Source organism: Pygoscelis adeliae, unplaced genomic scaffold (genome assembly GCF_000699105.1).
Source record: "Pygoscelis adeliae isolate BGI_AS28 unplaced genomic scaffold, ASM69910v1 Scaffold186, whole genome shotgun sequence".
Classification (NCBI taxonomy): domain Eukaryota; kingdom Metazoa; phylum Chordata; class Aves; order Sphenisciformes; family Spheniscidae; genus Pygoscelis; species Pygoscelis adeliae.
Window position 1 is genome coordinate 7,907,206 of NW_008825071.1, and position 9,824 is coordinate 7,917,029.

Consider the following 9,824-nt stretch of genomic DNA (forward strand, 5'->3'; position numbering starts at 1 on the left):
GGGCGCCTTGACACGCAGGTAGCTGGTTAGTCCTGCTTCTGCGGGGGGGGGGGCGGTTAGGCCTTCTCTAGGACCTAGGGACAGACTTCAGCTTCACACTTAGCAAGGTACAGTTGTGTCTTCAGTGTAAGTTAATTCCACCAAGAAAGAACAATCCCTCTTTTCTTACTTACTAGAAGAACATAGTGTCTGTTAAGCACTGGGGAAAAAACTAGATCATGTTTGTTTAAAAACGTTCTAAGCATTTTAGCCGTTCAATGCGAAAGACAGTAAAGACGGAGGAGACCAAAGGTTGCTAGTTTAAAACTGCAACGGCTTTACCTGAATCTGTTTGTAGCAGGAGTAGCTTCCATGTTAAATTCTGCAACTGGCACTCCTCTGGCGGATACCTGAGGGGCAAACATAGCAGCAGGATACACCACGGAGGAGGTCCCGACCTGCAGGGACGGGGCGAAAAATCACGAGTGTAGCAGGCCAGTAGTTAAACAGACAGAACCAAACCAACCCACGAGGTAAGGACCCTTCTCAGAACACTGGATCTGCAAAACTGCTAAAGCATGGAAGATCCCTACAGAAATGAAACCAAATCCGTATCTACATTTAGCGTCACTGCGTATGTAGCTATTTAACATAGCGTAGGAATCAGGAATTGTTTCTCCGATGCAACCCAGAGAAGCCTGTTTGGGGATTGTGACTGTAGCTGAACAAAAAAGTCCCACAAACAAGGTGGCGGACTTTGCTTTCAGGAAGAAAACCACAAGTTGTCCCTTCTGCTAGTTGAGATTATTTTCCGAAGGGTACACGATATTCTGAGCAAATGTTTTGGTCAGCAATCTAGAACCCGCATGCCATGTAAACAACCTCGCAAAAAAAGCAGCACATGATAACAGCTAGCTACGTTCTTACAACATTTTGTAACTTTTTTTTTTAAACTGAGCATCAAAATAATCCTGTTTTTTCACTGTTTGAGAAATTCCAATATTAGCTAACCTCCAACACCTGTGTACACTAAGTGTGGACTGCAGATGCCAGCTGAGCGAGATGCGCACACGCTGAACCTGTTAACTTCTGAGTAGCATACCTACGTTTTCAAACTTCATGGTCTTTTAATGTTTTACACTCGACACTAGGGAGTCCCTCAGGGGCTCTTGGCCCCCTCGGGGAAGTGCAGATGCATCTCCTTTACCCAGGAGGTGCAACCTCTTTAGCGTGGCTTCCCTGCCGGTTAAGAGGCTAGGTAACAAAAGCGTCACTCACTACCAAGCAGAGGTCGCATATCTCAAGCTCCTTCTCAACCTCTGTGAGAATGTCAGGATCCAGGGTTTCGCCAAACCACACAACGTGGGGACGGAGGAGCCCGTTGCAGCCATCCTCCTCACACCTGTTTAAAAACCACAAAAGGGACAGCGTTATATGCTTCTGACGTGGACATTTCAACCTGCAAAATGGCAGAGCGGTTTTCATTCTCATTTGGACACGTCTTACCTGCCCTCGCTCTTTCTCCCTTCTCTTTCACAGCCCTCCCCACACCCTCCTCTACCAAGTGCTGGACAGAAGGCAGCTGATGCTGTGCTACATGCGTGTTGGAAGTACACACACGCTGCCCGGTCACACAGAACGGGTTGCTGAACAGTCGTTCAACTCAGATAATCATGTCTTTCCTTTGCTCAGCTCCTGAAATGCATGAAACTTAAAAACACAGTATGTGCTACAGACCTCTGCCTCCATCAGCTTTAACAAACTGGCCAACAGGATTTTAAGGAGAAAGTGAACTGAAAGACAGAAGCACTGCGTTAGCCTCTTTTCCGTAGGAGCCAGATGAAAAATACGCTGGTTTCTTGCATCTGCAGCTAGCTAAAGCAAAGCTTCAGCCGTTATAAAAAAGCACCGTGGCGTATTTAGTGCCTGCGAGGGACTATGCAGGGGCTGTACCCCAGCACTGTATTCCAGACTGACCAACAGTAGGTAGCACCTGCAAAGTAACAAAATGTTTACTGTGTAGCAGCACTTAGTTTCCTGCTGCGATTCTCCTCCTACTCCACTTAGTACAAAACCTATGAATTTAGGCATGTTTCAGCTTGATGCTCAAGTACACAAGCATGCGATCCCTTTAGCACCGTGGTAACCTTCTAGTACACGCTCCTGTTGCCTGCTCTCCCCCCTAACGGCAGGTTTAGATTTAGACTCCGTTCTCTGGGGCAAAGTCCCACGTCTTTTTCTCCTGTAGAATGTTCCCGTGCCCTTCCAAAACTACGTGAACTGTAATACAAGCCTTTGAGATGCACAAAGCATGAAGAGGTAACAGCAAAAAACAAAGCAGTCCATACGTACTGAGGAAGGTCTTCAACTGGAATCGTGGCGTCTTCTGTTTCGGGATCTGGAGCCCTGAAGTTACAAAATTGAAGTACGTATTCAATCATACAAAGTGCACTTTGTATATTAATAAAAACTCAGTATTCTCTAAAGCACACTCTTCCAATCAAGGAATCTTTGCAACTTCAGCCAACTTCAGCACCTACTACACCACCCTAAAATACCACACGCAGGGCAGGCGGGCATTTGTCCAGAATTATCCCAGAGCTAAGCAGCTGTAATAAGCTGGTCAAAGTCTGTCAAAGGCACAGCAAATACTTACGTAGCTATCTAAAGATCTGGGGAAATGCAAAGGGAAAAAAAGCCCTAAAAATCTATGAGCATATGCCTGTCGCGCCCCCTTTTTTTTTAATGGTGAAAGAAAGAGAATGGCTAGAAAAAGGAGACCGAAGGATTCTTCTGCAACTTTTTAAGTTGCAGAAATCCTGGGAACTGATGATTCCCTCCTGATTGTTTCACACATGTGTATTTTGAGACCTGTAATCATGAGAATCTCACTGATGAGCTGAAGGACAAAAGCTACAAGGTGCTCAGGAGATGCAGAAGAGGACAATCCATCTATCAAGTGATGACAGTCCAATTTAAGGAATAAGCATCCGCTTTAATAAAAAACCTGGAAGGCGAAGAGGATGGGAGTAAACACGCATTCTCAAAGAGTACAGTCAGTTGATGTCCAAGGTGAGAGTTTCAGACCATCTGAAATTGTTGTCATTAAAACGTATATAATGTTGTGCTGACTTAGAGGTTAACAGTTATTCATTCACAGGACTTACGGTATCATGGGCTCTCACTGAAGTTACCAAACGGTATACCCACGTTTCAGAACAGTTGTGTAAAATTTAAGCATTAATACTACCAAGGGAAAATGGGGTGGTTGGCTGAAACTCCTGTACGCTCCTAAAATGGCCCCTTTTCTATTGAACAGCAGACAAAGTAGAAAATACAGAGTTTACAAGGCAGACGTATTACCCTTTCCCGGCCAATGCGGGGCATATTGGACTCTTGTAATTTGCAGCCACGTTTCCGCAGTTGGTGCATCGAGTTTTAAATAAACTACCTGAAACGCACAAAGAGAAAACATCAGGGATCACGCGATTGCTCTGAGGCACGGCTGCACGAACAAGTGGTCGTGTTCATCCCGGGCGGCCTTTATTCGGCTTTGAAGACTGTACCTTGTGGGTAACTTACTACGTGAACGTAACAGCCAAGCGTTGAAACCTGGCAGCATTGTGAACGAGACGCTATTCACACAGCGCGTACACGTGCTCTTGTTCAGCAACCCAAGGTGACCAGCCCCATAGTTAAGCACAGACCGGGCCCAGCAAAGACAGACGCAGCCCTTTCAGCTGAAAAGCCGCAGTGAACAGCAGCCAACAGTCCCCCTAAGCTAGGATTTGTCACCTCGTTCTACCTCACGACACGAGTAATACACAGCCTCCTAACAGTATCTCAGAGGAAAATCATTGCTTAAAGCATTACTGAGGGAGATGATTTCTGCTTATTTTTTCTCCCCTTAAACCAGAAACGTTCTCTAAAAAAAAATATATATATATGCTGTTTAATGCTATTTCGTTTTATGCGAACTCCCCAACCCCAAGACTTTTGTAGAGTTACTAATGTGCTGTAGAGATGCACAACATTACCAAGAGTTTAAAATTGTTTCTGTCTTGTAAAGAATAAGGATAATAAAAATAAAACTATACCCAAGGCTTTACCCTTGGATCCACAACTGCAAAGCAATTTGTGCAGGTTTCCTGTGTCGCCATCAGAGAGTAGCGGTGGGAAATCCCATTTAAACCTTTCGTGATACTTAAGTTAAGAAGCATCATAATGCTGGAGGACCGGGATGGGACTTTCTCCTGGGAGACTTTCACTCTGCGGCAGGGCCTGCGGAGTGGAGAAAGGAGGAGTGGGGGCACTCCTCAAAGGATGGAGAAGGGCTTCCTCACCCTCGTTCTCTCCACACCTGTACACTTCCTCAGATCCGAAAGCCCCGCTGACCCCCGTGGGCTGCACCTGCGCTGTGCTCCTCTGGCACTTTGCGGGAGAGGGGGTGGGAGCGAGGAACGCCCCTAACTACGGGGAAGAGAAAGGGCGTGCCACTGGGCGTAGGAGAGAAAGGTAAGGGAATCTCATCTGTTTCCAGCCCCTTCTTCCTCCTGTAGCCAGGGACCGCACAGGTGGGTCTTTGAAGGGCAGGACAGGGCCGAGGGAAAGCGGCAGGTAGCAGAGCAGAAAGCACCAGGGCTGGCGAGACCGGTCTTGCCAATACAGCTTTCACTGGTGGCAATACCGGTGTGGCACCACCGCTACCGCAGAGCAGAAGTCCTCAACGGATTCCTTCCTCCTTTCCTAAGCGAAATCAGCCGAGTATCCCTATCCGCATGTATTCAAGTGGATGTGGGGCAAAACTGAGCGAGTGGGAAGGGAGAACCGGTTCTTGCGTACTGTCAGAATCCGTTAAAAAAGAAAGATGAGAAATAAAGGGAGGCTATGAAGTACCCGAAACAACTTCCAGAAGAGAACAGGGTGACATTGTGAATAGCTCCGTGCAAGTTATTATCATTTTAAAGACAAATTTCTTTCCTCCCAGTACTTATCCTGCTCTCTCTTCTCCCCCGCCAGTTTGCTGGCCTGTAGCAGACAGGTAAGCTGATTCTTACCATGAATTTCTAAGAGGTGCTTTGTGCCTGCCTTTCTGTGTAGTTCATCAATGTTCTGAGTAATGACCACAACGCTCCTTCCTTGCTTGCTCAGTCGCCTTTCGCACTCTGCAATGGCGATATGCGCAGGATTTGGATGTTTACTCAACATCACTTCCCGGCGGTAATGGTAAAATTCCCATACACGAGAAGGGTTTCGCGCAAAAGCCTCCGGCGTAGCCAGCTCCTGGAAAAGACACAACAATTCATTCTACCAAGGAAAGGGCAAGAAAATCCCCTCCCCAGATGAAGCCTGCTAGCACACCGCCGTTCACGCTGCTACCAGCGTAACAAGGCAATCAAAAGAAGATTATTTATAACCAGATGCAGTTGACAAGACTGTAGTTCAACAGCCCTTACGAGGAGGACAAGTCAAAGTATCTTATTAAATGAGGAAATAACTGATATCAATAGCGTGGCACATGGTTTTACACAGTAAACTTAGACCTTATTCCGTGCTGCCCTACCAAACTATTAGGAGTTCAGTACAGCACAAAGGAAGATGAGATATTTCAATGCACGTGATTTTTGGCATTCAGAACTCTCTTTTCCACAGCAGCCATAAAACTCAGCATCGTGTGGATGTATTTTCCTTTGCTAGCAATTTCTTTCTGCCTTAAGTGTAACACAAGTCAAATTACAGCCATCGTCAAAACAAAAGTCTAATGTCTTGTCTTTTACGTGCCAGTAAAATCTAAGCTATGAAATCTAAGCTATACTTTTCACACTAACATTAATTTTGCCTTATTTTTGTTTAAAACGAGTAGCTCGGTCTAATGCTTCAATGCATAATTCTGCTGACATAAAAACGCTGAATACAAGCTTTCTGATGCAGAAGGACCAGGCATTTATGCACACGGGTGCTTTATTTGAATTGATAGTCACTGAAAGAAAAAACGCACCTTTAGATTCAAACCAACTTGAAAAATGCATCTCTCTGACCCCTTTTTAACTTCACCAAACCTTTCATGAGTGCTGTCATTAAAAACCATGAAGAAAGCAAACGTGATTGCAGCATTTGAGGTAGCAGTTACTGACAGCGTAACGGTTACTTGAAACATCCGCAGCACCACGCAGGATCAGACTCACGAGGCGCCTATACAACTCGCACATTTTGGCCCTCGCCGTTGCACCACTCCGCCCCGCAGTGCCTGCGTCCACCTCCTCTCCCACGCCAGCGGCTCCCAACGCTGGCAAGATCGCACCAGCAAGAGAGACAGAGCTTGTGGGAGAGTTAAAGGCTGTGAGGAACCCTGACCCCAAACAAACAAACAAAAAAAATCCTAGAACATTTTTCAAGAGTATTATGAGAAAACAAGATTAAAAGAAAACAACTAGTCGGTATCATCGGTTCTGTCCTTTGTCATATTGGTAAAAGGTTCTTAAGAGTTGAAAACAGGAAAGGCCCCACGGGGTAGGAAAACAGAGAGGGTGTCAAAAGAGGAGCAAACAGCTAAGCTGCGAGGCAGCAAGAAAACAAGGACGGCAGAAAGACCCAGAGCTGTCTGCAAAAACAGCGTTTTTCCCAAACAACCGATAAACCACAGGACAGAAAAGAAGTTGCAGCTGCAGAAAGCAGCGCCCCCCCCCCAGGGCAGGGGGAAGAGCTGCAGACACGGCTGCAGGGAGAGCTCTGTCCCCACCGTACCGCCACGGGTGCGCTTCCACCCCCTGAGGCACCCAGCTTCTTCTGACTCTCCCCGCTCGCCTACCTGAAGGACTGAGGAGCACAGCTGCGCAGACACGTGCCACCAGTACGTACCTGGGCTTGCCACTTTCTCCAGAAACCTCCAGCCCCTCTGAAGGTAGGAACTCCACTCTCGGCGCTAACACCGGCTCCTGTGATGATGGCTATATGCTTCGCTTTGGCAAACACTTCCCGAAAATCAGCCATATCTATGCGTGGGGAGGAAAAACAAACAGCTGTTCAGACGCTTACACTTTTATACAAGAGGCCATACAGGCAGCGCTGGCACACTTACGCATCCAGCAATGGCTTCCACATACACCTCCCATGACTTCAATTTCAGAATACTAACTTGTTTCTGAGTTTCCGTATATTGGAATTTGAAGGACAATTCCTGGAGATCCTCAAAAATGCATATGAGCAAGCCCGGTGGGGCAACACGTATTAAACTATGAATACTCTCTGTATTTGGAAGACAGAACCTTAAACTAAAACCCCACACTAGATGCTACCACGGTAACAACTACTGCTGCTGCCGCCACCACCACCCAGGAACAGTTTGCTTCCTAATTGTAAGGTAAGATCCTGAGATGAAAAAAATTTACATTTAGTTACAAAGTATCACCTTCGAAATTAAGATAATTGGGGAAAACGCATTTCCTTTTGAGGCATCTTGCCCATTTTCTAGGTTTGCAATTGTATTTTCTGTTTTTAAACGTACATTCCCTCCATTTTCACCTGCATGGTAAAGCAACTTGGGAAAAAGATGGGAAATTTCCTTTGAGTTTTTCCAAAAACAAGATTAAAAAGGAACAGGTTAGCTAAAGCGAGACAAAAAAAAGCTCTTCCAGTTTACTTCAGGTATTAATTTTAAAGCAACATATTTTAGAATCACAGAATGGCTGAGGTGGGAAGGGACCTCTGGCGATCATCTACTCCAACCCCCCTCCTCAAAGCAGGGGAAACTCGAGCTCAGTCCTCAGGGCTGTGTCCATTGAGGTTTTGAATACATCCAAGGAGGGAAACTCCACATCCTCTCTGGGCAACTTATTCCAGTGTTTAATCATCCTCACAGTAAAAAAGGGTTTTCTTATGTTTAAAAGGAATTTCCTGTATTTCAATTTGTGCCCGCTACCTCTTGTCCTGTCACTGGGCACCACTGAGAAGAGTCTGGCTCCAGTTCCCATGCTATTTCCCATCAGGTGTTCATACACACTGATAAGATCCCCCAGAGACTTCTCTTCTCCAGGCTGAACAGTCCCAGCTCTCAGTCTCTCCTCGTATGTCAGATGCTCCAACCCTTTATCATCTTCGTGGTCCTTTACTGGACCTGCTCCAGTAAGTCCATGTCTCGCTTGTACTGGGGAGCCCAGCGCTGGACCCAGCACTCCAGGTGGTGTCTCACCAGTGCTGAGCAGATGGAGAGGATCACCTCCCTCCACCTGCTGGTGATGCTCTCCCTCATACAGCCCGGAAGGCTGTTGGTCTCCTTTGCCATGAGGGTGCATCGCTGGCTCTTGGTCAACTTGTCGTTCACCAGGACCCCCAGGGACTTTTCTACAATGCTGCTTTCCAGCTAGTTGGCCCCAGCCTGTCCTGGCGCATGGGGCTGTTCCCCCCCAGGGGCAGGACTTGGCATTTCCCTTTATTTAACTTAATGAGGTTCCTGTCAGCCTAGTTCTCCAGTGCGTCAAGGTCCCTTTGAATGGAGGCACAATCATCTGGTCTAGCAATCACCCTTCCCAGTTTTGTAGCATCTGCAAACTTGCTGAGGATGCACTCTGTCCTACTGTTCAGGTTGTTAATGAAGATGATAAATAGTACTGGTCCCAGTGTCTTCTTCTGGGGTACGTGGGTTTTTTTTTTTTCCCCCCAAACCAAAGGCAGATAAGTTTTTATAAGGAGAGATAGTCACGGAAGGAGTCCAAGACCCACAGCACGAGCACTGTAGAACTGGGCAGAGAGCACTACGATTCTGATGCCCCGTCTGCGGTTGTAAACCAAACCTCACAAAGCCCTTGAACGTGTAAAGATCAGGCCAAAAGTCCTGCTCGTCCGGTCTCCAGCCTCTGACAGCAGCCAAACACTGATGCTCAAGACGGCAGAAAAAGCAAGTGCACCTGGGCTGCCCCACTGTTAGGGATTTTACTATTATACCTGTGAAGTTCTGTGCGTGGTTTTCAAATTAAATCACATCCTCAGGTTAAAAAACAAAGCCAAAAAAACCCCAAACAAACAAAAAGAGGGTATTTACTACTGCTAGACTGAACAAGGCTCCTGGGGTTACCCAATACCCCGCTCCCAAGTTGTTACAAATGCTCGAGGCCCTCCATAATTCTTGTACAAAGAAACGAGGAGTGAATTTCATTACCCATTAGGATCATAAAAAGGAAATGCAATTAATTAGCATGCATTTATGTGCATAAACCAAATCACCAGGCAACCATACTAACTGCAGCTATGCGAGGGGTTTTGGAACTATCCATAGAAGGTAAATTTTAGCAGCTGAAAAAAAATAACAACTTCACGCTCTTCTAAACGTTTTGAATTAAGCTATAGATTCCGCCTATTACAGGAAACCTTCTAGAACTTCAAATCTAGCTTAAACACCCGTTTGGGGTACTAAAGGAGACAAAGAGATGTCTTACCTGAACTAGGACGAGCCATTTCCAAGCGAACCTTCTGTTTCTTTGAAGAAGCAGCAGCCTTAAGCCCACAATACGCTTGGGAAACCAACCTTCTAGCGGTAAATTGGAAGAGACTCATCGGCGTCACTTGGAGGGACGTTACCTGAGAAGAAATAGACGAAACGCAAGCGGCCCGTTTAGGGACCGTGTTTCTGCAAGCGCCCTGTAAAGAATTCTCCGTGAAGAACCAGGTACAAACGTTACTCGGGGTTTTCTCCTGCGCATCGCTCAGCCAAAGAGTTTTACGTTTCGGAGGTATTCACCACCACGGTATTGCCGCTTTACGAGACGATAAAACGTTCCACGCCATCCAACAGGGCTGCCGTGTCTCCCTTTTGACGATAACGGCTATCGTAATGCCTTCAGTCCCCCCCC

At 46.5% G+C, this 9,824-nt stretch overlaps 1 protein-coding gene across 2 annotated transcripts; it reads right to left on the reverse strand.

Annotated features, from left to right (window-relative positions):
• Window positions 1-77: 77 nt before the first annotated feature.
• On the reverse strand, window positions 78-9,729 carry SIRT5 (sirtuin 5). 2 transcript variants are annotated; one of them, XM_009326499.1, is made up of 9 exons: window positions 9,649-9,729; window positions 9,411-9,552; window positions 6,838-6,971; window positions 5,037-5,262; window positions 3,343-3,430; window positions 2,332-2,385; window positions 1,258-1,381; window positions 322-437; window positions 78-168 (listed from the first exon to the last, which is right to left on the reverse strand). In XM_009326499.1, exons 2-9 carry the CDS (start codon window positions 9,526-9,528, stop codon window positions 132-134), a joined length of 897 nt encoding a protein of 298 aa, XP_009324774.1. In that variant the 5' UTR covers window positions 9,529-9,552; window positions 9,649-9,729; the 3' UTR covers window positions 78-131. The 2 variants fall into 2 exon arrangements, with proteins under 2 accessions (XP_009324774.1, XP_009324775.1); XM_009326500.1 differs by lacking the exon at window positions 78-168 and having other exon boundaries at window positions 260-437.
• Between the last annotated feature and the right edge of the window lie 95 nt (window positions 9,730-9,824).